Source organism: Carlito syrichta, unplaced genomic scaffold (assembly GCF_000164805.1).
Source record: "Carlito syrichta isolate Samal-C Ts95f unplaced genomic scaffold, Tarsius_syrichta-2.0.1 Scaffold302261, whole genome shotgun sequence".
In the NCBI taxonomy this organism is placed as follows: Eukaryota; Metazoa; Chordata; class Mammalia; order Primates; family Tarsiidae; genus Carlito; species Carlito syrichta.
In genome coordinates, this window is record NW_007246357.1 from 44,208 (window position 1) to 69,817 (window position 25,610).

The 25,610-nt window shown below is 45.5% G+C and overlaps 2 protein-coding genes across 2 annotated transcripts in view; both read left to right on the forward strand.

Annotated features, from left to right (window-relative positions):
- Positions 1-7,979, forward strand: part of TMC3 (transmembrane channel like 3) — a 43,910-nt gene extending 35,931 nt beyond the window's left edge. Inside the window, exons 17-21 of the mRNA XM_008056152.1 lie at positions 855-980; positions 1,717-1,795; positions 3,232-3,274; positions 5,360-5,594; positions 7,136-7,979. Of these exons, the coding sequence (XP_008054343.1) occupies positions 855-980; positions 1,717-1,795; positions 3,232-3,274; positions 5,360-5,594; positions 7,136-7,979 (1,327 nt within the window). The remainder of the gene's footprint in view (positions 1-854; positions 981-1,716; positions 1,796-3,231; positions 3,275-5,359; positions 5,595-7,135) is intronic.
- Positions 7,980-20,040: 12,061 nt separating this feature from the next.
- STARD5 (StAR related lipid transfer domain containing 5) overlaps positions 20,041-25,610 on the forward strand; it is a 14,301-nt gene continuing 8,731 nt past the window's right edge. Inside the window, exons 1-3 of the mRNA XM_008056149.2 lie at positions 20,041-20,170; positions 20,911-20,960; positions 21,333-21,465. Of these exons, the coding sequence (XP_008054340.1) occupies positions 20,072-20,170; positions 20,911-20,960; positions 21,333-21,465 (282 nt within the window). The 5' untranslated portion in view covers positions 20,041-20,071. The remainder of the gene's footprint in view (positions 20,171-20,910; positions 20,961-21,332; positions 21,466-25,610) is intronic.

The following is a 25,610-nucleotide window of genomic DNA, read 5'->3' on the forward strand; positions in this document are numbered from 1 at the left end:
GTAGCTGGAAATACAAGCGTGCGCTACCACGCCCGGTTAATTTTTTGATTTATAGTAGAGATGAGGTCTCGCTGCCCAGGCGGGTCTCGAACATGCGGGCTCAGGCAATCCACTCACCTCAGCCTCCCAAAGGCGCAGGATTACAGGCTGAGCCACCGAACCCAGCAGTTCTTCTTTTTTTTTTTTAAGTTGGTGTCTCACCCTGTTGCACAGGTTGGAGTGCAGTGGCACGATCATGGCTCACTGCAACCTTGACCTCCTGGGCTCAGGCAATTCTGCCTCAATCTCCCTAGTAGCTGTGTGCCACCATGCCTGGCTAATTTTTTGTTTTATTTTTTGCACAGATGAGGTCTCACTATGTTGCCCAGGTTGGTGTCCAACTTCTGGCCTCAAGCAGTCCTGCCACCTTGACCTCCCAAAATGCTGGGATTACCAGCATAAGCCATCATACCTGACCAGAAAGCTTTTATTAAAAGATAGTCCACATCACATTGTGCAGTAATCTACATTATCTAACTGTATCTGGGCAGAAATCCTTAGTGTTATCATCACCTTGCATTTGTTTTAAGTCAGCTTTGATACAACACGTATGTAACATCTATCTTTGTGTACACTCTTAGGATACAAACACACACACACACACACACACACACACACACACACACACACACACGTGGAATGTGAGTATTGGCCCCACTCTCCATCCTCCAGCTTAATTAGATGACGACTCCACATGAAATCATCTGAGAAATGTTATTTATTGGCCCCTAAGCATTCAGCCATTTTTTGGATGTCTTGCAGCATGCCTCTGCCAAGAGCAATAAAATCCGGAGTTATGTTTTTCTTTCTCACAGTGGGCAAGAGAAAATTTATGACATCGTGTCAGAAACAATTGAGAAGGACTTTCCCGCATGGTTCAGGTCTGTGGTGGGATACATCAGCAGCCCTGTGGTCATCCTGCCTGCAGTGCTGCTACTGTTGTGAGTAAAACATTTGCTGTCTTCGGGGAGCCTTCTTTGTGTTTGGGTGACAAGAATGTGCCACTTTCCAATAATTCAATAAAACGTATTAGTTTATTCAAAAAACACTTATGGAGCCTGATGATCTAAGCAGGAACACGAGTCCAACACCCATCACACAAGGCACTGTGCCATGGAGACACAGCCACTAAGTCCCAGTGAGGGGTAGAGAGGGAATACCTCATGGCCATCGAGGTAGTTGCTGAGCCATCCATAGCATTTGGTCAATTCCTGTGGCCACTATCATGGAATGGAACACCATTATTATTATAATCTTATTCTCCAGAAATGTAAATAATCTTGAAAAGGGATTTCACAATTCATTTGAGTCACTTGGGCTCATTTTGGTTTAAAGGAATAAAATAAAAGTGAGCAGATCCAGGGCTCATAGCTAGATACACTGCAGAATACCTCCTCTCATTCTTACCTCCCTCGGTGCCATCACTAGGGCAGAGAATTCCAGGTCCATGGTGATGCAGCAGAAAGTCAGAGAAAGGAAAGGAAAGCATCCCCTTCCAGTGCTCCTGGCTTGAACACTCATGGATACATCTGTCCTTAGCAGAGGTGTCAGTGGTAGCACACGTCTGGCCTGGGAACCTCTCATTTCCACCACCCATCTCAGCAGGGAACATGGCCTGAACAGCCGAAAAGCCAGCTGGGAAAGAAATACTCACACTCCTGTGTTGTTCTCTCCTAGCATGCTCATCTATTACCTCCAGAGCATCGCGCGGTCATTAAAGCTCAGCAACCAGCAGCTCAAAACGCAGATCCAAAATGCAAGTATTGGGTGAACTCTGCTATTATGAGTGTGTGTCAATCTCATGACTGAGATCCCACGGGCACAGGAATACAAGTGAGGTCACAGCTTCAAGTTACTGTGACTCTTAACCACTCCCTACGGTGGAAGGTCACCACTCCTAAGATCTCCCAGAGTTATTTATTTATTTTAAGGGACAGGGTGGTTCAGTTGCCCAGGCTGGAGTGCAGTGGCACAATCATAGGTCACTGCAGCCTCAACCTCCTGGGCTCAAGTGATCCTCCCTCCTTAGCCTCCCACATTGCTGGGACTACAGGTGCACATCACCACATCCAATTTTTTTTTTTTTTTGTAGAGACGAGGTCTCCTTATGTTGCCCAGGCCAGTCTTGAACGCCTAACCTCAGGTGATCCTCCCACCCCAGCCCTCCCAGAGTTATTTTTTTTTCCCCCAGAGTTATTTCTAAGAATACCCAGGGACAGCTCGTATTTGCCAGGAACAAGCCTGCTCCTGCTTGTCCTCTTCTCCAAGGGGTCTTGCGGCTCTCTCCAGCCCTTCAATGCCCCTCCTGTGGCCACAGCATGCCCTCGATGTGCTGGACACTTCCGTGGGCTCTAGTAGATTGGCAGGGAAGAGAAAGGGCCCCTTTTTCATCCCGTGTCAACTTGGACATCTGAGTCCAACAGCACTGTTTGTATCGACTCACTTTTTTCATACCCTTTAGATGTGGCTGTCATGACCTGCTCTCCTATTGGGAGCGCAAACCCTACTGCTCAGAGCAGTCAGAGGAAGACGCTCCCAAATCTTCTATGATTTCTCCTTCTCTGTAAACCCCCTGGGGCTCCCCCAGGGCCAGGAATAGGGTGAGGCCAGCGAGGCCCCAAAAGTGCCACATTTAAGGAGTCTCTCAGGATCATGCTGACCCTGCATTTCCACCACCCTAACAATGAAGCCTTCTTAAATTTAGGATCCAGATAGCTCTTGCCTCCTCTAGGTGCCAGATCCCAACACAAAACACTCCAGACCTTTTTCACTTAAAAACCAAACAAAACTCTTATTCATGCAGAGAAATACAAACTAGTTTCTAGTAAGAAATTCATTTGGGAGTTGCAAAGGGCATTTTTGTGGAAACATGCATTCCTGGTGTTGTTGGTCTATATTTTTTTCTTTATGACTCAGGCAAACTATTTTTAGCAAAATCTAGACATGGTCCATCAATTAGCTGTCCCTAAACAAAACCGGCTGGGCATAAAACTTCAGCTCTCAGGTATCTACATTTATTCACTCAAATAACAGGCCTGAGCCCAGAGCACAATGTTCCCAGGTAGCAATTTTAGTTCAGTCATGGCCCAAGGTAAGAGCAATGGCAAATAAACCTTTTTTCCCCTCAAGAAAAATATTTGTTACTGCTTCCTTCTAAGTGCAAAACCTACATGATTATCATTTTCATTCTAGGCAAGATCAGAAGATAAGAAAAAGGTTGCCCAAATGGTAGAGGGTAAGTGTTTTAAAAATGCAAAGACGTGATGTCTCAGTCAGTGAACATTTTAAAATATGGCAATTGCAGGTAGTTTGAGTGACACTATCAATAAAAATTCCTGATAACCTGTGTTTTTTTTGAGTTGGAGTCTCACTCTGTCGTCCAGACTGGAGTGCAGTGGCCACTCCCGGTCACCACAGCCTCGACCTGCTGGGCTCCAGCGATCCTTCCGCCTTAGCCTTCCAAGTAACTGGAACTACAGGCGCATGCTACAACGCCTGGCTAATTTTTGATTTATTGTAGAGATGAGGTCTTACCAAGTTGCCCAGGCGGGTCGTGAACCCGCTGACTCAGGCAATTCACTCACCTCAGCCTCCCAAGGCACGGTATTACAGGCTGAGCCACCGAGCCCGGCTTGATAACCTGTGTTTTTTTACAATTAACTAAGGCACAGAAAACAAAATCTAGGAATATACATGTTGGTTTAAATCCTCAATTTTTATATCCTATCCAGACCTGTGAATAACCCCAAAACATGTCTGAAATCAATTTGAAGGAAGTTTTGAAGTAGGAGAGAAAGGAAGTACATTAATCTGGAGAAAACCCCAAAGAATATCTCCAGCCACTTTTTCGTGCTATCTCTTGGTGGCCCAGCTCTCCCTTGCAATACCCCCCACCTAGGTCCCTTCCCCCCCACCTAGGTCCCTTCCTGGGGTCCACTCTCCTTAGGCTCACTCTCTGTTCCATCCCTGTAGAGCAATGCCTGATGGGCAGGCCCAGTCACGAAAGTAGACCCGAGGAAGGAATCCAAACCCATCGGCTCTAAGGACACACTTCCTCTTCCCATGCTCTCCAGTGGCATCTGGATACACTGGTTCCCAGTCAGCCTCATAAAAGAAAGAGCCACCCCACAGAAAAAATGGAAGCAGGAGGAGCAGAAGTCTGGTGTGGGCTGAAGGGAAGAAAGTGAGCAATTGTCGCTCAAATAAAGCGAGCCTGCCTCTTACTTAGGACCACTCACAGAGTGTACTGTGAGCTAGAAGGCTCATCGAGCACCACAAACTGACCCAGCCTGCAGGAATGAGAAAGGAACCCTCAAAGGCTCTAGGGGCTGACTCTCTGAGCTGTTTTCTAAGCTAACCAGAAGGGACTTTTTCCCCTACAGGAAAATGCCAGAGTCAGAGCCCTGAGGCCTAAGAGTTATGCTTGCTCCTTCTACTTTTCAGAGAAGCCTATCATTGACAATTACTAGGGGAAGTGGCTGTGGCTGGTGCTATAAAATTTCACTGTAATAGTCAAGGATTATTTGCCACTTAAGCATAATTATGTAGAGTTCAGGTGACCTTCAAAAGGCAAGAGCCACACAGACTTTCTCAAAACCACAATAGCATTGTCCAATGATCATTTTCCAGCATAAGGCCACATCTTTTTTCAGAATGCCATGTGAACTGTTTCCAAAACCCCATAATCATCATCTTAGCTTGATTATCTCCACTTATGGGTAAGGAACCAGAACCCAAAGCTGTTAGGTACCTGTCCTGCCACATGGGGAGATCAGATGGTGTACTCTGAAGCCTCAGGTTCCTTGGATTTTTCTGACATTACCAGCTCCAAATGTCTGGGGTGAAATTATTTGAATTAAACAATGCTTGCTGCCAATTAGGTGTTTTTGAAAGTGCACCCAATTGTTTGCAGACCCTCTGTTGGAAGTCATGGAACTCTTGCAACTCAAGTCACCTGAATATGCCACCTACTTGGAAGTAGTGCCTTTTCGTTTTTTGTTGTTTTTTTTTTGAGTTGGAGTCTCACTCTGTCGCCCAGACTGGAGTGCAGCGGCCGCTCCCGGCCACCGCAGCCTCGACCTGCTGGGCTCCGGCGATCCTTCCGCCTCAGCCTTCCGAGTAGCCGGAATTACAGGCGCGCGCTACCACGCCCGGCTGATTTTTTGATTTATTGTAGAGATGGGGTCTCGCTGCCCGGGCGGGTCTCGAACCCGCAGACTCAGGCAATCCACTCACCTCAACCTCCCAAGGGCGCGGGAGGACAGGCTGAGCCACCGAGCCCGGCAGTAGTGCCTTTTCATAAGTCCTCCTCTCCCTGCAGCCCGAATCCAGACCCAGGAGGAGAGTACCAAGAGACTTCCAAAGGATGGTGATCTTATCAGCCAGCTGTCCTCAGCCACACCCCAAGATAATGGCAACACGGTCCATTTCAACTCAGTAAGCAAGATAGAGACCGTCACCCAGCCTGTGCCCCACAGCCCCAGGCTAGGGCTCAGGGATCCCAGCTCACCTCTTCCTGGGGCCTCCAAATCCAGGCCAGAGCACAATACTAACAGGTGAGACTTTACTGCAACAGGGAGGGAAACCTGGCCCCTTTGAATGTGGTACCAGCCCTGGTCCAGAGGCCACAGAAAGTGTAGTGAAAGAGTCGTTGGGGACTTTAAGGCCTCAATGAGGCCACGGAAGTCCAAGGCTGTTAATTTCTAATTCTTCCAGAAGGCAAGGGGTCAAGAGACTGACAACTGGTAATGAGAAGAAATGGAGGCAGTGGGAGGTGGGGAGTTGTCAAAGTTTGTCAAATAGGACAAATTCTTCCTCCTAAGCGATCTGCCTTATAACCTATAAGCAAACATTCCAGACAACTTAGGATAAACATTTCTGCAGCCTAAAAAAATAGAAAAATAAAATGCCTTTGTAACTGTTCATCTTTTAGTTGCAGGCTGGCCATATTATTGGAAAGAACTTCCATATTTTAGCTCCAGGTTTGGCAAGACAATCTATGTATTATATGGGGCCAACTGTTTCAGTCTTTTTTTTTTTTTTTTTTTGAGTTGAGGTCTTACTCTGTCACCCAGGCTGCAATGCAGTGGCAGGATCATGGCTCACCACAGCCTTGACCCTCTGGGCTCAGACAATCCTTCTACCTCAGCCTCCTGAGGAGCTGGGACTACAGGTGTGTGCCACCATGCCCAACTATTTTGTTGTTGTTGTAGAGACAAGGTCTCACTATGTTGCCCAAGCTGGTCTCAAACTCCTGGGCTAAGGCAATCCTCACACCTCAGCCTCCCAAAGTGCTGGGATATAGGCATGAGTCACCGTGCCCGGTCCATTGTTTCAGTCTTATGTAAAAGAAAGAAGAATCCTGCTTCCTTTAATGGAGATAGAGCGTCTGAAAGGATGGAGGGGACAGACCCAGGCTGGCCCACACTCATGTGAAGAATTACATTTAATCTGAATGTAACACAGTGAAAGTGATATAGATTAAACAAAGAGGTTTTTATTTTTTTTTTAAGACAATGACTAGGTTAGAAAAGACCTAAAATGTTGAAATAAGAGGAAATGTCTTCATGTCGGTGGGATCTTAACAAGGAGGAGGGATTCAAACACTGCTAGGAGGCCCCTGGGGTCAACCCAGAGTCATGGGCAGATTCAAGCTTTATGGGGAACTTTGTAATATGTATAACTCCCCTAGTGGAAACTCAGGGAAGTGGCCGAGAAGCAGGACAGCTGCTTAGCAGAGATGAAGATCTGTGTTCCTAACATGTGCTCCACAAACAGCAGTCCCACTGTGTGCTTCTTGACAAAAAGAGGGCTCCATGATGAAATACATTAGCACAACACCCCTTACCCTGCCCCCTCCATGGTGATTCTTGGGACACATCATTGTACTAAGGGTTCTGAGAATTCCAGAAGTCAAAGAACCTGTTTAATCCAGTTCTTCAAATGTTTCTGTGCACACAACCCACAGAACACCCATTAACTCCTTGGAACCAGACTCAGTGACAATACTGAGAAAACCGGTTACAGCTCAGAGTGCTCAGGTGTCGGGCTCTGAGACCACCAAGGCCAGGTCTATTTAGCCACCTCTGTCTTACAGGTATCCACGTGGCCTGTGTGCAAGCATGGGTGACCTTCACAAGAACAGATCACGTACACCCGTGACGTTTATGAAGCACCTCGAAGATGTTCACTCAGAACCTCTTTTCCGAAAAGACTTTCAGCAAATCAGCCCTCCCCTTGATAGACCAAGGGTCTCAGTCTCGGGGTCACAGGGTCATAGGCCCCATGCCCCCACATACTATATCATTAATGAATGCAACTCTCACCAAAAAACCCATCCAACCTTCTGGCCAGAAAGACATTTCAAGGTAGATGCCTCAGGGGACATTGTGGAGATGCACCCCAGGAACATGCGACCCTATGTGTCTCAGGTCCCGCCCCAGCCTTGCTCTCCACAGCTCAGTCAAGAGGAAGAGGAGATACTGAGGAGAGACTGGATCAAACGGTCCTTTCCCCAACGTTCCCGGAAAGATCTCCACTGGGCTCCTTGTTTCTACATTGGGGGAAGGTCAGACAGTCAAACCCTAGCTCCCAAGCACCAGGGAAAGGCACACTACAAGTCTTGGAATGATGGTTTTGAAGTTCAACCTGACAGGCCCACATATGTGCATAAAAAGCCACGCTCCCGGTACTTCCAGTATCCACAAGCCCCTCTGAAGCCCAAAGTCAAGCCCAGGTTTGAGCCATCCCTCACGGAATCTGATTCCATGTCAGTAGCATCTAGCAGCGACCAGCAAAACAGCAGCACTGACCAGTACCTGCAAGTCATTCACAGCCAGAGCAAGTTCCCCAGGTCTGTGGGCCAAGCCAGCAGGAGGAGGGCCAAGTTGGGGCAGGAGCTGACTGCAGATCTGGATGACCTGATTTGTTCAAATGTTTAGGCTTCCCCTCAGCATTTATTCATAGAGATCAGGTTCTTATCGACATGCTGGGCCAGCACGTGCCTCTCTCCGTCTGGAAAAAAAGAGATGAACAAGAGTGATTTGTTAAGAGACCTGTTGAGATTGTCCAGACATGTCCCTTGGCTGATGGCTGAGGCCCTGAGACTCACGCATTACTGTAACGCCAGAGGTTGGGTAGAGAGCCCCTTGTTCATAGCACGGAAAGCCAGTCACTGAGGCAATGGGTACTACCAGAGAGTGGTATCAGTCAAGAACAGAAGATCAGCCTCAAATCTGTCTCCCCAGCTGATTGAAATTGGAGGTTCATGAAGTGGGGGAAGGAATGTAAAACACCAATTGGGGAAGGGTAAGGAAGCAATCGTATTGAGTGAGGGATCGGGCGTCTCACTGTCCGGATGCAAAGTTATGGTGAGTTTCAGACCCTTCAGGCTTCTGAAGAGGGAACTCAGATAAAGCAAATGTAAATTTAAGTCTGGGAGGGTCCAGCTGGGTGCAGTGGCTGACGCCTATAATCGGGAGGATTGTTTGAACCCAGGAGTTCGATAACAGCCCAGGTGGAAAGAAAGAGAGAGAGAAGAAAGAAAGGAAAAGAAAGGGAAGGAAAGGAAAGGAAAAGACAGAAAAAGACTGGGAGGGTCAATTTCTGTTTATTTTTAAAAATTCATAAATATTAGTTCTGTGGGGGACATTGGGCCGGTATCAACAGGCCAACCACACACACGCTGGTCCTTTCCACAGTCTCCTTGCATCTAGCACACAAGCACATCAGACCATTATTTCAAGAAAACTTCAGTCCTTTGTCTCTTTTGGGGATGACCACAAATCAAGGCAAGTCAGGCATCTCCTTCTGACACAGAAACCTCACCCGAGGTGTTTGTGCCTGTCCTTAACTGTTTGTGTTGTGATGCTCTCTTTCTTTTTTTTTTTTTAGTTGAGTCTCACTCAGTCACCCAGACTGGAATGCAGTGGCCGCTCCTGGCCACCGCAGCCTCGACCTGCTGGGCTCTGGCGATCCTTCCACTTCAGCCTTCCAAGTAGCTGGAACTACAGGCACGCGCTACCACACCCGGCTAATTTTTTTTAATTTATTGTAGAGATGGAGGTCTCGCCAAGTTGCCCAGGCGGGTCTCGAACTCGCAGGCTCAGGCAGTCCACTCACCTCGGCCTCCCAAAGTGCTGGGATTACAGGTTGAGCCACCGAGCCCGGCCAATGCTCTCTTTCAACACACAAAAGTCAGTCCACCATCATAAGCACCAGGAAATCGAGTGGCCACCCTTCAAAATGTCACAATGCTTAGGTTAGCTGTGTGATGACGAGAGTACCTGATGTCTTCTGTTTATTGGGCATATAACTGCAGAAATTAGTCAGGACATTTGAATTAGAAATAACCTAAGATGTATACCTAAGGTTTACTGATTGGTTCAACTGGGAAGGATGGGACTGAAGCTGGCCTTGGGTCCCACTGGAGCCAGGGCCTCAAACATCTGCAGAAATTGCTTCTCACCTCTCCTCTCTATTTTTGTTGACTTCATATCTTCCTACTGCCAACAGGTTTCCTCCCCGTGGTAGGAAACACCAGGCTTACACCATCCAGCTACTAAGCCCAGAAGGAAGAACTGAACGGTCCCTCCCCCAATTCCCTTTAACTTCACCTCTATGGGCTGGAACCATTTGGTCCTTCTGCTGGCTTTATGCGAGGTTGGGCCAGCAGGATTTGGTCCGTCTGCCATGGTCCACTAGGAGTGTGCCCTGACTTGTATTTCCATGATAACACTTTAAACACCACACTGTCTTTTTTTTGAATTGGAGTCTCACTCTGTCGCCCAGACTGGAGTGCAGTGGCTGTTCCCGACCACCGCAGCCTCGACCTGCTGGGCTCCGGCGATCCTTCCGCCTCAGCCTTCCAAGTAGCCAGAATTACAGGCATGCGCTACCATGCCCAGCTGATTTTTTTATTTATTGTAGAGATGAGGTCTCGCTGCCCAGGTGGGTCTCGAACCCGCGGGCTCAGGCAATCCACTCACCTCAGCCTCCCAAAGGCATGGGATTACAGGCTGAGCCACCGAGCCAGGCACCACATTGTCTCTTTAAAACTTCCGTCTCCTCTATCAGATTGTGTCTTCAGAGCAAGAATGGTGTTTCGTTCATTTCTGCATCCTCAGTAACTGACACGTCATAGATTTCTATTTGCTGCATAACAAATGCAGTGGTTTAAAAGAACACACATTTGTCAGCTCACAGCTTCCATGGGTCAGGAGTCCAGGCCCAGCTTCACGGGGTCCGGAGCTCAGGGTCTCACCAGGTTGTAATACAAGTATCAGCCACAATTGGCAACTAAGGTTCAATGTTGTTTTCCAAGCACACAGGATTGTTGGCCGAATTTGCTTCCTTGAGGTTCTGGGATTGAGGCCCTCAGCTCCTTCCACAGAACCTTCTCCATAACATGGCTGTTGACATCTTTAAAGCCAGCAAAAGTGTATCTTTTCAGCTGCAAGTCTGTCTTTTTTTTTTTTTTTTCCTTCTGGAAAAGGTCTGAATCCACTTTTAAAAGGGCTCATCTAATTAGGTCAAGCCCACTTAGATCATTTTCCTTTGAATGAACTCAAATTTAACTGAATGGGGATCTTAATTACATCTTCAAAATCACTTCACTTTTACTACATCTGGAAGCAAAATTTATCATATTCACAAGTGCCAGCACTCCCATGGGGAGGGTATTATATTGGCTGTGTATAGCTGGAGGCAGAAATTGTGGAAACCTACCACAGATAATAAATATCTTTTGAATATGAAGAGTAGATGAATAAACAAATGAACTGTACTAAAGAATGAATTACAAATGACATGGTTTCAGGATTGTAATTCAAGAGTTCAGTATAAACACCGCCATTTAAACACGCACACTTTTTAAATCCCTTCCCAAATTTATATGAAAAGGAGTGTATATATTTCAAATGTCTTGCCATGATAAATTCAAAAGTTTACAGTCTGCTCAAGGTTAAATGTTCTACCATGCCAAGGAAATGTCCTTTTGTGACAGAGGTGCTCATAGGAGTTCCATTATGCAAATCTTCTCTTCCAGGTATTAGTGTAGGACTGCAGCTTTTTTTTTTTTTTTTTTTTTTTTTGAGTCAGGGTCTCACTCTGCAGCCCAGGTTGGAGTGCAGTGGCACAATCACAGCTCACCACGGCCTTGACTTCCTGGGCTCAGGCAATCCTTCTGCCTCAGCCTCTCAAGTAGCTGGGACTACAGGCATGTGCCACCTGCCCAACTAATTTTTTTATTTTTCGTAGAGATGAGGTCTCACTATGTTGCACAGGCTGGTCTCAAACTCTGGGCTCAAGCGATCCTCCTGTCTCAGCCCCCCAAAGTGCTGGGATTACAGGTGTGAACCACTGTGCCCAGCTGGGACAGTAGCCTTGAGCTCTGTGGGACATTACAACCTATTTTGGAAAAACCTGCCTCCAGTTACTTATGGGAGCACCTACGTCTGTGTGGAGTGGGGAGATGCTCCATTAGGGACTTCAGGACAAGCAGGCTCTGAAACATTCCTGAGGAAACTTGAGAGTTGCCTGTATACACCCAGGGTGGAAAGTGAGTATCCACTTTCAGTGCACAGCCCAGCTCACATGCACTCTGGCACTTACTGTTGGGTTATGTCTTAACTTAGAGAAATGTGAAACCCACAGAACAGTGCACAGACTATTGTGACAAGCACCAATATTCCCACCTGAAAGTCAACAAATGTGGAAATTGAAATTTTATTTCCATTTAGCCATTTTGTTACTATTAATGGTGAAAAGGGAACACTTCTACACTGTTGGTGGGAGTGTAAACTAGTGCAACCTCTGTGGAAAGCAGTGTGGCAATTCCTAAAAACTCTAAAACTCAACCTCCCATATGACCCCGCAATCCCCCTACTGGGAATATACCCTGAAGAACTCAAATCACTCTATAAAAAAGATACCTGCACACGTATGTTTATCGCAGCGTTGTTCACAATAGCAAGAACCTGGAAGCAACCATGCTGCCCATCAAAAGAGGACTGGATTAAAAAAATGTGGTACATATACTCGATGGAATACTACGCAGCCATAAAAAAGAACAAAATCATGAATTTTGCAGCAACCTGGATGGAACTAGAGTCTATATAATATTGAGTGACCTCTCACAGAAACAAAGATCCGAGTATCACATGTTCTCACTCATATAGTGGACCTTGAACATCCAATGTAATACTATAAGCAAATGACTGACAGTACTGGGAAACTATGGGGGGGAGGGAGATGGGATTAACAGTAGCAAATATCTGTCTGGGGACGGGGAAACACCTCTTATCAACAGGGTGCCTGAATGAAACGTAATTGTATACCTAACCCTTAACTGTACCCCACAAAACCATAATAAAAAATATTTTAAAAATAATAATAAAGAAAATATTACAGATATAATCAAAGCCCACTTGAATCCCCACACTAAGCCTCATTCTCCTCACACTACTAAGAATTGTAGCGTGAAGAATCCTCACACACTAATCAACAATTGGTTGAATGTCCATAGTTATATATGTTTGTGGGTGTGGGTGTGTGTGTGTAAATACATATCCACAAGTATTCATCATATTTTACTTGAGTGAACGCTATTATTCTGCATGTATAATTGCAAATATTTATGTTTCGAGGTTTATCAAAGAAATATATACAAGGGAGGACCCCAAAAAACCCATAATTTATTCATAAAAAATTGTGTATTTATTCTTACATGTTTGAACTTCATCACCTTCAAAATACATTCCATCTGATGCAGTACACGTATCAAGATGCTTTTTTCCACTGCTCAAAACAGTTTTTGAACTCATCAATTTGGATGCCTTTTAGTGCTTCTGCCATTTTTGTTTCTCTTCTTCCACATTGGCAAATTGTTTCCCTTTGAGGGCTTTTTTCATCAAAGAAATAAGAAAAAGTCACTTGGGGCAAGATCAGGTGAATAGGGAGAGCAGGGCATTGGAGTCATGCTATTTTTCATCAAAAACTGCTGAATAAATTTCACTACTGCACATTGTTGTTTTTGTAAATCAAGAACACGAAATGGGCAAATGCATTGAAAGAATCTCCAAAAAAAAACTCACTGAAGCCAAATGCAGCCTTTCATAACAACGCTACCTGGACACTGATGCCGATGGGTTCCTAGAACACTTACCTAGCAGGGGAAACCTGTACTACCAGGGACCTACCCTCCAAAAGATAATTCCAGTTTTGGCAGGGGGTCCTCCCTCATAGATCAAACTCACTTATTATAACTGCTGCATAGTATTTCATCATGTGAATAAACTACATAATATGTATCCATTTCTGACTGATGGACATTGAAATCATTCCTACTTTTTTGCTACTAAGACTAATGTTGCACTAAACATCTTTTCTGGGTCTTCTAGTGTATATGTGCCAGTGTTTATTCAGAAGTGGATCATGATCCTCCTAAAAGTGCAATCCCTAGCTTTTGGGGTATTAGCATATTCACTTTTACTAGCTTATTAATTTTCATGAGTCCAGACCCCTATGCACACTCTCTACACAGTGGATGACAAGGCCATTTTCCTTCTTAATTCACCAATGCTTGACAGTTTCACATGATATCATTACTTTTCTTTTTTTGTGCAGACAGGGTCTCATTATATTGCCCAGGTTGGTCTTGAATTCCTGGCCTCAAGCAATCCTCCTGCCCTGGCCTCCCAGAGTATTGGGATTACAGGTGTGAGCTACATCTGGCCACGATGATATCATTTTTGCCAATCTGATGAAAAAAATACCAACTTATTTTAATTAATTTGCATTTTTTATTGTTAGCATCTTTTTATTTATTTATTTATTTATTTTTGAGTTGGAGTCTCACTCTGTCGCCCAGACTGGAGTGTAGTGGCCACTCCCGGCCACCGCAGCTTCGACCTGCTGGGCTCCCGGCGATCCTTCCACCTCAGCCTTCCGAGTAGCCGGAATTAGAAGCATGCGCTACCACGCCCGGCTGATTTTTTGATTTATTGTAGAGATGAGGTCTCACCAAGTTGCCCAGGTGGGTCTCGAACCCACGGGTCAGGCAATCCACTCACCTCAGCCTCCCAAAGGCGCAGGATTACAGGTTGAGCCACCGAGCCGGCTGTTAGCATCTTTTTCTAAATTGATTGGTCAAATCTGCAGTTCCTCTTCCAGGAACTCATTGCCCATTCAACACCTTTGCTCAATTTTCTGTTGACAGTAGCCATCGTTGCTGTGAACAGCCCAGAAAGCTCCTGACAATAGCACCTGTGTGCTAATCAGTCATCCTCCTCCATTCCCTGAACTCTAGCCCTGGTCTCAGTTGCAGCAACAGAAAGCTACAAACCTACGCTGTCAAAATGCCTTAGCATAACTGTATTTTCACCATATTGATTTGTATTTTAGTATTTACTATTGGTTCATAGGGGCAAGGCTGTGCATTTCTGCCTTTGGTCAAACTAATACTGAGGACATGTTTCAAAGTATTATTAAAAATCTCTCCTGAAAACGCCTTCATAACAAACTGCTCTCAAGTCTCTGAGATCAAACAGTCATATCCATTAAATATAAAGAATAAACTTCTCTTGGGAAGAATAGCTCAGTAAATATCTTAGTAACCAGGCAGGGCATAGTGGTTCATGCCAATACACCCAAAACTTTGGTACAGGCAGCAGCAGGAAGATCACTTGAGCCCAGGAATTTGAGGCCAGTTTGAGCAATAGAGTGGTCTTATCACTAAAAAAATTTTTTAAAAACATAAAAATTAGCCTGGCATGGTGGTGTGTGCCTGTAGCCCCATCTACTCGGGAGGCTAAGGTTGAAGGAGCGCCTGAAGCCCAGAGGTTGAGTTTGCACTGAGCCATGATTGGGCCACTGAACTCCAGTCTAGCCAACAGAGTGAGACTTTGACAAACAAACAAACACTTAGTAAGCTAAGAATGCTTCCCTTACTCTTTATGTTTCAGAATTCATGAATATCAGGAAATTTGGAGACAAGTTTTCTGCACACCGCTGGAAGACTAACTTTAGAGTATTTTCCAACAACTCTGTACATGTGTGTTTTCATTGTTTGCTGGTTGTTTTTTTTTCATGTTTGCACACTTCATGGTCAAGACTGCATATGCTTCTAGGAAGCAGGAGGCAGTCAAGCAGGTGTGTAAACATATGGTCTTTGGAAATAGAAACTGGGTGTGTGACACAGCTCTGCCACTTACTAGCTATGTGGCCTTCAAGACATTATACCACCCTCATTTTCTTGGCCTGCAAAAAGGGAGTAGTAGGCCGGGCACGGTGGCTCAGTCTGTTATCCCAGCACTTTGGGAGGCCAAGGCGGGAGGATTACCTGAGCCCAGGGGTTCGAGACCAGCCTGGGCAATTTGGTGAGACCTCATCTCTATGACAAATCACAAAAACTAGCCAAGCGTGGTGGCATGTGTCTGTAGTTCCAGCTACTTGGAAGACTGAGGCGGAAGGATTGCCTAAGCCCAGCAGGTCGAGGCTGCGGTGGCCGTGAGCATGTTGCTGCACTCCAGCCTGGGCAATAAGAGTGAGACTCCAACTCAAAAATAAATAAATAAATAAAAGGGGGTAGTAGTCTCGACCTTCTGGGTCTGTGACATTGTCATGAGGGTTAAATAGCCCCAAACAGGTATAAAGTGCTTAGCCTAGTGACTGGTAGGAAGCACAGGGTAACAATTAGCTCTTGCTAAGTAAACAGCAATCATAAAGACAAGCTTACAGATACAGAATTTGCACAGTACCTGCCCCAGCTAACTTCATATATGCAATTCTTCATCAGTATGAACAGAAAGCAGATGCTGTACATTACTCAAGGCCTTTTAAGATTGGACACTTGGGTCCACCCCCCCCCCCCACGGTCTGGTGGTGGGTTGGGTTAGAAGATGTTGGGCTCCCTGCCCCCATATACACCCACTAAAACTTCCACTAGCACTTCAGTGAGGTCTGCTGTGGACAACCAGGTGACTCAGAGGCTTACGGACCTTTTGGGAGGGGCTCTGCTCCCTGGAATCCAGAGCTCAGTCACTCCTCCTCTCCCTTCAGTTCTGAACTGCTGCCACCGACAGATTGCAAAATAGATTCCCATCCCAGTTGCAAAATAGATTCCCATCCCAGGCCCCACTGTGTGGGCCGCTCCCACCCTCCTCTGCCCCAGGCAGCTGCTCACCCTGCCCTGTGCTGCCCCTGGTGCTAAACCAGATCAGCAGCCTGCTCCAAGTCTGCCCTGACCTCATCAGTCTTCTGTTGCAAGTCTGTGACAGGTCTCGGGACAGTTTCCTCCTCCAAATATTCTGTATACCCAGAAGTTCCCACTTTCTGGGAGCAAAATAGTGCTATTATAGTGCTAAAAAAAATTTGTTAGCTGGGCTCGGTGGCGCAGCCTGTAATCCCACGCCTTTGAGAGGCTGAGGTGAGTGGATTGCCTGAGGCCGTGGGTTCGAGACCCGCCTGGGGAGCGAGACCTCATCTTTACAATAAATCAAAAAATCAGCTGTGCGTAGTAGCGCATGCCTGTAATTCTGGCTATTTGGAAGGCTGAGGTGGAAGGATCACCGGAGCACAGCAGGTCGAGGCTGTGGTGGCTGGGAGCGGCCACTGCACTCCAGTCTGGGCGACAGAATGAGACTCCAACTCAAAAAAAAAAAATTTGTTTAACCCCATACTCTGTGTTTCCTTTTGATATATGTAATAATCTCTTGGATGTTTGTTGTCTAACAAAAGCCACTTTTTACAGCAAGATTTACTTCCCCCCCAGTTTTGTTTTCATACTGTTTTATGCCCAAATAAATTCTTATAGGTCCCAGTCTGAGAGTATCTCAAGCTGGAGTTTTATAGAAATATTCTACAGTTGTTATCCTGAATTGTTAATGAGGCTTTTTAAAAAAAATTTAAAAAGACTTACATGTTAGTAGATAAAATAATTAAACAATATATGAGGTTATAAAATGAAAAGAAAATGTTCTTTGGCATTACTCTCAACTGTTAATAATTTATTCTATGACTTTCTAGAAATGAATAGTCTAAACATATACATATGTAAACATATACAACATACATATGCATAAACATAATCATATACAAGCATACCTCTAATTCTTTCACTCAAGATACATACATTTATATATATGATAAACCATACATATGATATTATATATAAATGTTTATTGCATGGCAAGCACCATTCTAGTTGCTATTCATTTATTAAATCATATGGCCCACATGTCAACTCCATGAGTTAGTACTATTATTTTTCTCACTTGTCAAATGAGGATACTAAGGTCCAATGACTTGCCAAGGTCATGGCTGCTAAGTGGTGCTGCTGGGATTTGAACCCAGGGAATCTGACTTGAGCACTAGCTTTCTTATCCACAGTGTCGCCGCTCTTCAATATACATTTTTGGCTTAATGTATGTATTATGGATATCCTTCCCTGTTGGCACATATATAAAGCATTTTAGTGGGAAAAAGTAAGAACTTAAGTAGCATTTAGTTGTAAATTTCATTCATTTCCTTTATAAGGAGTAAATTGCTCTTAGAATAGTCTATTCACATCAACTCATGCTGCCAAACTCAGTCTGGGCCTCAGCTCTGTTGAGGCTTTCCTGTCTGTTCCAGCCCCAACTTTCTGCCATCTGTGCTACATTATTCTGATGGCTACATAATATTCCACTAAATGGATATCCTGCAACTTTGTTTAATATATTTATAAACAGTTAGGTTCTTCCAATTGCAAGATCAGTCTTATACATCTTTGTGCAGGAGGAGTTGCTGAGTCAAAGAACAAGTAAAGTTTTCATATATGTTGTTTTTTTTTTTTTTTGAGTTGGAGTCTCACTCGGTCTCCCAGACTGGAGTGCAGTGTTCGCTCCCGGCCACCAAAGCCTCGACCCGCTGCTCCGGCGATTCTTCCACCTCAGCCTGTTTTCTTGCTCCCAGAAGGCTGCATAAATTTACACTTTCAATCACTGTGTATAAGAAACTACTTCTTCATATCCTACAAACACAGAGTATTAACAAGCCTCTTCATGTTTGTCCACCAGAGTAATTTATTTTCCCATAAAGTATCTGTCCATGTGTGATGCTTTTTTTTTTTTTCCTACTTATATCAGATTTTTTCAGCCTCCAACTAACTCCTGGGCTCAAGTGATTCTCCCACTTCAGCCTCCCAAGTACTGGGGACCACAGGCACAGCTACCATGCTTGGCTAGTTTTTGTAGAGACAGGGTCTCAATATCTTGTCCAGACTGGTCTCAAACTCCTGGCCTCAAGTGATCCTCCCTCCTTGGCCTTACCAAAGCACTGGGATTATAGGCACGAATCACCAGGCCTAGCCTGAAAATTTCTTAATGATGTGTAAGAACACTTTAGTCAATAAGAAAACTTACATTTTGTCAAAATGTGCCCCAGTTTTTGTTCTCGGTTTATCTAATATTTTATGATTTTGATGTACTTAATTTTAAAATGTGGTGTTTTCTAGTCTTTTATGTCTCCTAGGAGTCTTTATATGCATTACTTTACTTGCTTGTCACAAGGGCAGGGGAAGACATTTATTATTATCCTATTTTACCTTGGAACAAATTAAGACTCAAAAGAGGTTAAGCGACTTACCCCAAACTACACAAAGAATAATGAATGAAAGTGGGTCTAGAGGCCAGGTGCAGTGGCTCAAGCCTGTAATCCCAGCACTTTGGGAGGCTGAGGTGAAAGGATTGCCTGAGACCAGGGGTTCAAAGCAGCCTGGGCAACTTGGCGAGACCTCGTCTCTACAATAAATAAAAAATTAGCCGGGTGTGGTGGCATACACCTGTAGTTCCAACTACCTGGAAGGCTGAAGTGGAAGGATTGCCTGAGCTCAGCAGGTTGAGGCTGCGGTGGACATGAGCGCGCCACTGCACTCCAGCCTAGGCAACAGAGTGAGACTCCAACTCAAAAAAAAAAAAGAGGAGGAAACCGAGGCTGCCCCTGTGGTTCACACCAGTAAGACTCGACCCCACTCTCCTCCCGCAGCTCCAGGTCACGCAGATGCAGAGAACTCCTGGGTCTCTTAGCTGAAGGCCGGGCCTCTCTCAGATGTCAGCGCATTGCCCTGCCTCCTGGATGTCTCCACTCAGAGGCCGCCCAGGCTCCACCAACTACGTCCAGAACTGAACTTGCCTTCTTCCCCCTCAAGTCTATCTCTTCCCATCTCAAGTAAGCTGCCAGGTGGCCAAGCCAGAAGGTTGGAGTCATGACGCTTCCTGCTCCTTGAGCCTCCACAACTCAGTCGCAGAGAATTCCATATTCTATCTCTTAAACATTCTAAGATGGGTCCTCTTCTCTCCACCCCCACCCCACTGCCCCCCCACCATGGAATCCCTCTCACTTAGCTCCGGGGCGTTGGGGTGCGTTAAACTGTGCGGAGAGGAGGAGCCTGGGGGCTTCTGGTACTCAGGCTCCAGGGAACAAAGCCCAGGGAGACCCCTAACCCGTCCCCGTATCTCTACCACCATCGCAGCAGCCTCCGAGCGCACTTGCTCTCCCACTCCTGCAGCAGCTGCCCCAGAAGGTTATTTCTAATGCAAATTGCACCCTCATCCCGCTGGTTGAAAGCCTCTGTGCACTCAGGACAAAAGTCCACGCTTCGTAAAGCTACGACGCCGTCCGTGACCTGGCCCGGCCCCCTTGATCTCCATCGCTGGCCGCCTCAGAGTCCCAGCGCTCCGGAACCCCGCCCAGAGCGGGACAAGGGCTGGGCGGTTACTGCAAGACCTTGCCGGGTGAGCCTGGGGCGCCGGGGACCCGCCCAGGCAATGACGCGACCGGGAGAGCCTGGCCGGGTCTTCTCCGGCCCTGCCAATCTCAGGGGTGGGCGTGCTCCGGCTGAGGGCCTGGACCAATTAGAGAGAGGAGAGGCTGGTCCGGGGGCGGGGCTTCGAGCTCCGCCCTCAAGCTCAAGCTTTCAAGGACCCCTGAATCCAGCTCCACTGCCGACACTGCACACGGCACCTGGACCCCGCGGTCGCGCGCAGCTCCCGGCGCGATGGACTCGGCGCTGGCTGCTCAGATAAGCGAGGCTGTGGCCGAGAAGGTCCTCCAATACCGACGGGACACGTCAGGCTGGAAGATTTGCCGGGAAGGCGTGAGTGAGGAGCTGGGCGGGAAGAGGTCGTGGAGGCTTTGCTCCCTGGGGCCCGGGCCCCAGCAGCCCCAAGGCTCCTATTTTCTGTGCTGGGTTCCGCACCCCAGTCCCCCGGAGCTGACTGAGAGGGATCCCATTGGGGGTTGTTTTGTTTAAAAAAAAAAAATTATACATGTATATGTATGTATGTATGTATGTATGTATATCGGGCCTGTTGTGCTCACAGTGACTCCAGGAGGATAAGTATCTGCTCCTTCCGTTGAGTGACTTGCCCAAGGTCACCCGGCTGCTGAATGGTGGTTAGGATTGGAACCCAACACACTAGGTTCCAAAGCCATTACTTTGTTCATTATAGCGTGAGCCCCTCTTGGCCGTGCCCAGAGGGGGGTGGCATGGGAGTAGTTTTGCTTACTTGACACTTTTGATTTTTAACAAGTAGCCCTAGGTTTCTCAAGAAAATAAAATGCTTGGTGGTTTTAAGATAATTTGAACCCTACCTCCCCACCCCCTTCCCCTAACTCTTGGAGTCTGCCAGTTAAGATAAGATCCTTTTCTTCATCACATTCTGCTATGGGGCAGCTTCCTCCAGGACTAGTCCTAGCTCTGCCATAAATGGGTTGAACCACCCTGGAGAGTGGCATCTCTTCAGACCTCCAGCCCCTCTTCTATAGAACCAGGATTAGGCCAGTGATCAGAGCCCTTCTTGCTCTAAAATCCTGTGGTTCTGTGCCTTTTGACAGAATGGAGTTTCAGTTTCCTGGAGGCCATCTGTGGAGTTTCCAGGGAACCTGTAAGTGCATGCCTTGTTCAAAGCTTATCAGAGGTGCTGCACCCTTCCTGATGTTTCTGTGGGTTTGCTTCCTAAAAGATACCAATCAACCCTAGCACCCTGTGATCAACTCACCAATGATCTTCCAGAAAAGCGTCCACTTCTATTTTTAACTAAATCATTTCTAGTAAACTGTATTCTGCTGAAAGCTTACTGTTCATTTCTGCAGGCCTGAGGGGCGGTGGGCTTATAAATTTCAGCCCCTCCTCTGCAAGCGTGTCCTAAAAGAGTGATGACAAATATGGCATGGTCCACTCTGCAGTCCTTAGCTATAATGCCAAGATGCACATGCTTGATCAATGCCTTGGGGCCAAATTCCTTCTTGTGCTCCAGGTACCGAGGAGAAGGCATCATATATGGGACACCAGAAGAGGTGTGGGACTGTGTAAAGCCAGCTGCTGGGGGCCTGCGAGAGAAGTGGGATGAGAATGTGACCGGTTTTGAAATTATCCAGAGTATCACTGATGTAAGTTTTCCAATCATGTTATTCCTAGACAGTGTCTGGGCCCTGCTGCAGTAACCTGACCCCATTCCTGTGACACATTATGTTTAGCAAGACGGTGCACTGCTGACAGGCAACGTTGGAGCCTAAGCCTTGGCCCAGGTGCCATTAAGAAATAGCGTGACTTAACAGAGAGGCAGAGAAGTCTAAACAGAGCTAAGGGAATACAGCCTGTTGACAAAGTGCAGAGTGAACCTGGGCTCTGAGAATACCAAGGCGGTACCTGGATCTGGCCTGCAGCTCTAGTTTGAAATGTTGCTACCTCTGGGGCCATGATAATGAGTTGAGAGAGCCCTGGCTGAGGAGTCAGGATTCTCTGCCAGTTCTGAGGCTGTGCCAAGTGGCAGCTTCTGGATTACAGGCTCTTTATTGGTAAAATGTGTCATCCATACTAGCGCTCTCCGGTAGAACTTTCTGCGCTGATGGACACAATCTGTAACCACGTTGTCCAATATGGTAGCCACTGACCCCACATGGCCACAGAGCAGTTGGAGGTAGCTAGTTTAAGGAAATGGACTGTTCATTTTATTTAAGTTTAACTCATCTAAATGTAATTTTAAGATAACTATGTGGAGCTAGCGGCTACCGTTTTAGACAGTACGGATCTAGATAAGCCTGCCCTGGTGTCCTCTGTGGCTTTAAGATCCCACCTCATTGTGGTTACAAAGGTTCAGGGCAAAAAAGTTATAGCCAAACAAATAAAATAGTTGCCTTAAGGAAATATTGCTGACTTGTTTAATTTGAATGGCGTCTTGAGGGGGACTGGCACCCTCTTGACTATTGACAGAGATGGTGTTGTGAAACCCCAGGTGATAGTTCTCAATTGACAAATCCTGAATACTGAATCCAAGACTTGCTAAGAGCCAGGTGTGCTTAACTTTGACCACGAATTCACATTTCAGTTCATTATTAGGATGGGGTCACTATTTCCTGAAAGATGGGGCACAAATCCCTGGGGTACAAAAGGCGTTTTTAAGTCCTTAACCGTCAAAGCTGAAATTGAATCACACAGTGAGAGGTTACCCTGTTTCAGTTATTTAATCACTCTGATAACTTGAAGGGGAGAGTCTCAGTTGGGTGCTCATATGCCTTTGACACCCGTTAACACTCACTCGACTCCTTTATAACAAAGTAGACAGATGAGCTTAGGTGCAGAATCAGAATTAGAATCTAATGATCCCTTGTGTATGTATTTTTGCAGACTGCCTTTAATTTATGACCAGGGATTATTTTTTTCCATTTTCAGTAGTTAAATAGCTTCCTTTTAAAACCAACTTAGCACCGGGCATGGTGACTCACACCTATAATCCCAGCACTTTGAGAGGCTGAGGCTGGATATTGCTTGAGCCACGGAATTCAAGACCAGCCTGGACAACACAATGAGACTCTTTCTCTACAAAAAAAAAAAAAAAAAAAATTTTAAATGAGCACATTTAGAGAACAAATTAAGTGAACAGCAGGGTAGGTAATACCAGAGACAGAGGGAAAAAAAGAAAGAAGATAGATAGCAAATAATTATACACAAATGATTGAGGTTGAGAAGACTTGGGTTAATGCTCTTTAAAACATAATACAAATATAATAACAGGGCTATATATAGAGTTTTTTATTGAAGGTAAAAGTGGCTGTATCTTTTTAGCATGTTTGTATTTTTTGTCTTGATACAGCAACCTGGTGGGACAGGAGAGAGAAAGGCCTGGAAAATTGTAAATGACATCTGAGCTGCCGTAGTAATGACTACAGTGATTTATGGAGTCCTTTTATGCTGTGTTCCAAGCTCCAGGCACTGCAACTGAAATACCAGGGGAGGGAGAGTCTGACAGAGGTCAAGAGATATAGCCAAGTTCTCCAGGTGACAGGTGGCAGAGCAGAAGAGGAGAGCCAGCTGGGGACCCCAGAGCTCCAGGCTCCCAACCATAGGTGCCACCTCCCAGAGGAGCCAGAGAAACTCCTTCTAACTCCCTGCCTTCACCCCTGCACTAGTTCTGGGTCCCGGTGACCTGATCCCTCAAAGGCTCCACGAGTGATATGTTTTCTTTTTGCTTCATTGCAACCACCTCACTTTTTGCCCAGGTTGCCAAGACCACAGATAACTAGATGTTCATCAGTGCTGAATTCTACTTGAGTATGAGTTGGCTTTTTGGTCAGTTTGCCAATAGGGTTGAGTGGGTGATGCTGGCAGAGTCTCCCTCCTCTGGGCACCCTCATTTGTTTCTGGGGTGAGTATGCCTGCTCCCTGTGTGAGGCTGCTGCACTAGGCAACACAGCACCTTCAGTCTCTGGCACTTCCCTGAAGCATGGGCCAGTGTCAGCCCAAAGCAGTCCTAGGTACCTGTCTGACCCCAGTTAGTCCTCTGGCTTAAGGGTCTTCAAGCTTTTTGCTTACATACCTCCAACACATTTTTGAGAAATATACATCATCCCCACACTTCCAGTTGACATCTGACATTTGGTTGACAGTCAAATTTTCCTAAGTTGCAAAACATGTCATTTTTGACATCTAATAAATGTATTACTTTGAACAAAGCAATGACATCATTCTTTCAGATATACCTATATAATATATAAATTTTATTTATTGTCATCTATTTTAAAAATACATAAGGCCAGGCATGGTGGCTCACATCTGTAATCTCAAGGCTTTGGGAAGCCAAGGCAAGAGGATTGATTGAGCCTAGGATTTTGAGACCAACCTGGACAACATAGCAAGACCTTGTCTTTACAAAAAATATAAAAGTAGAAGGCTGAGGCAGAAGGTTCGCTTGAGCCTAGTGGATTGGTGCTGGGGTAACCGTGAGCATGCCACTGCACTCGAGCCTGGGCGATGGAGTGAGACTCCAACTCAAAAAAAAAAAAAAAAAAATATATATATATATATAGATATAGATATAGATATAGATATAGATATATAAAAGTTAGCCAGGTGTGGGAGTAATGGTCTAGCCACTGCATTCCAGCCTAGGTGACAGAGTGAGACTCCAACTCAAAAAGAAAATACTTGAGTAAATTTTTCTTAGTCAGAAATTGTATATAATTGTTTTCCTTGAACTCAAATTTCTATTCTACACAGCCCTCTGAATTTTATCCTAATGTAATGTACGTTTATTCTTGAAAGTCAGTATGAGTAAATTTTTTGTTTTTTTAAATATATAGTTATAGTCGTGCACAGTGGTTCACACCTGTAAATCTCAGCATTTTGGGAGGCCAAGGCAAGAGGATTGCCTGAGCCCAGGACTTTGAGACCCATCTGGGTAACTTGGCAAGACCTCATCTCTACAGTAGAAACAAAAAAATTAGCCAGGCGTGGTGGCACACTCCTGTGGTTCCAGCTACTTAGAAGGCTGAGGCGGAAGTGTCACCTGGGCCCAGCAGGTCAAGGCTGCGGTGGCCGTGAGTTTGTGACTGCACTCCAGCCTGGGCGACAGAGTGAGACTCGGACGCAATAAATAAGTAAATAAATAAATAGCTCTTATGACCATAAGTCTCTAATTATTTTTTAAGACTCTTGATGGAAGTATGATACTAATTTGTTAAAATAATATGATCATATTACATATTCTGGTGAAATACTATTAAACACAAAAGTAAAATATTTTGCATCTGGATGAAATGAATGGGAGCTCCTTTTTTTCTAATAAATTCCTATGCCCATGAAAAGATATGATTTCTTGCCAGAAAGATTCAACCCTCAGTAGACATTAACTGCAAAAAGTAGAGAAAGCATGAACTGCTGGTGGTCTCAGGTTTATAGAAAGGCAAAGACGAAGTTGACAAGTGGTAGCTCTTACTCATTTAGAAAAGCAATGAAAATTGGGGGACAGGGCCCTTCCTTGCAGATTTGTATTTCTCAGCATGATTGTGACAAATCTCAAATATTCTGATTCTAAAATAGATGGATGATAAACGGATGGGTAGAGTGGGTAGATGGATAGATAGAACACAGAGCCATGCCATGAGTTTGTTACATTTTTAAGACATGCAACTGCTGTCAGTATATCTTTCCACAGTCCTCTTCATTTGGTCTCCAGACACTGTCCCTCAAGAAAGATGTGTTGGGGGCAGTAATCAGGGTGGAAGCAGTATATATATATATATATATATATATATTT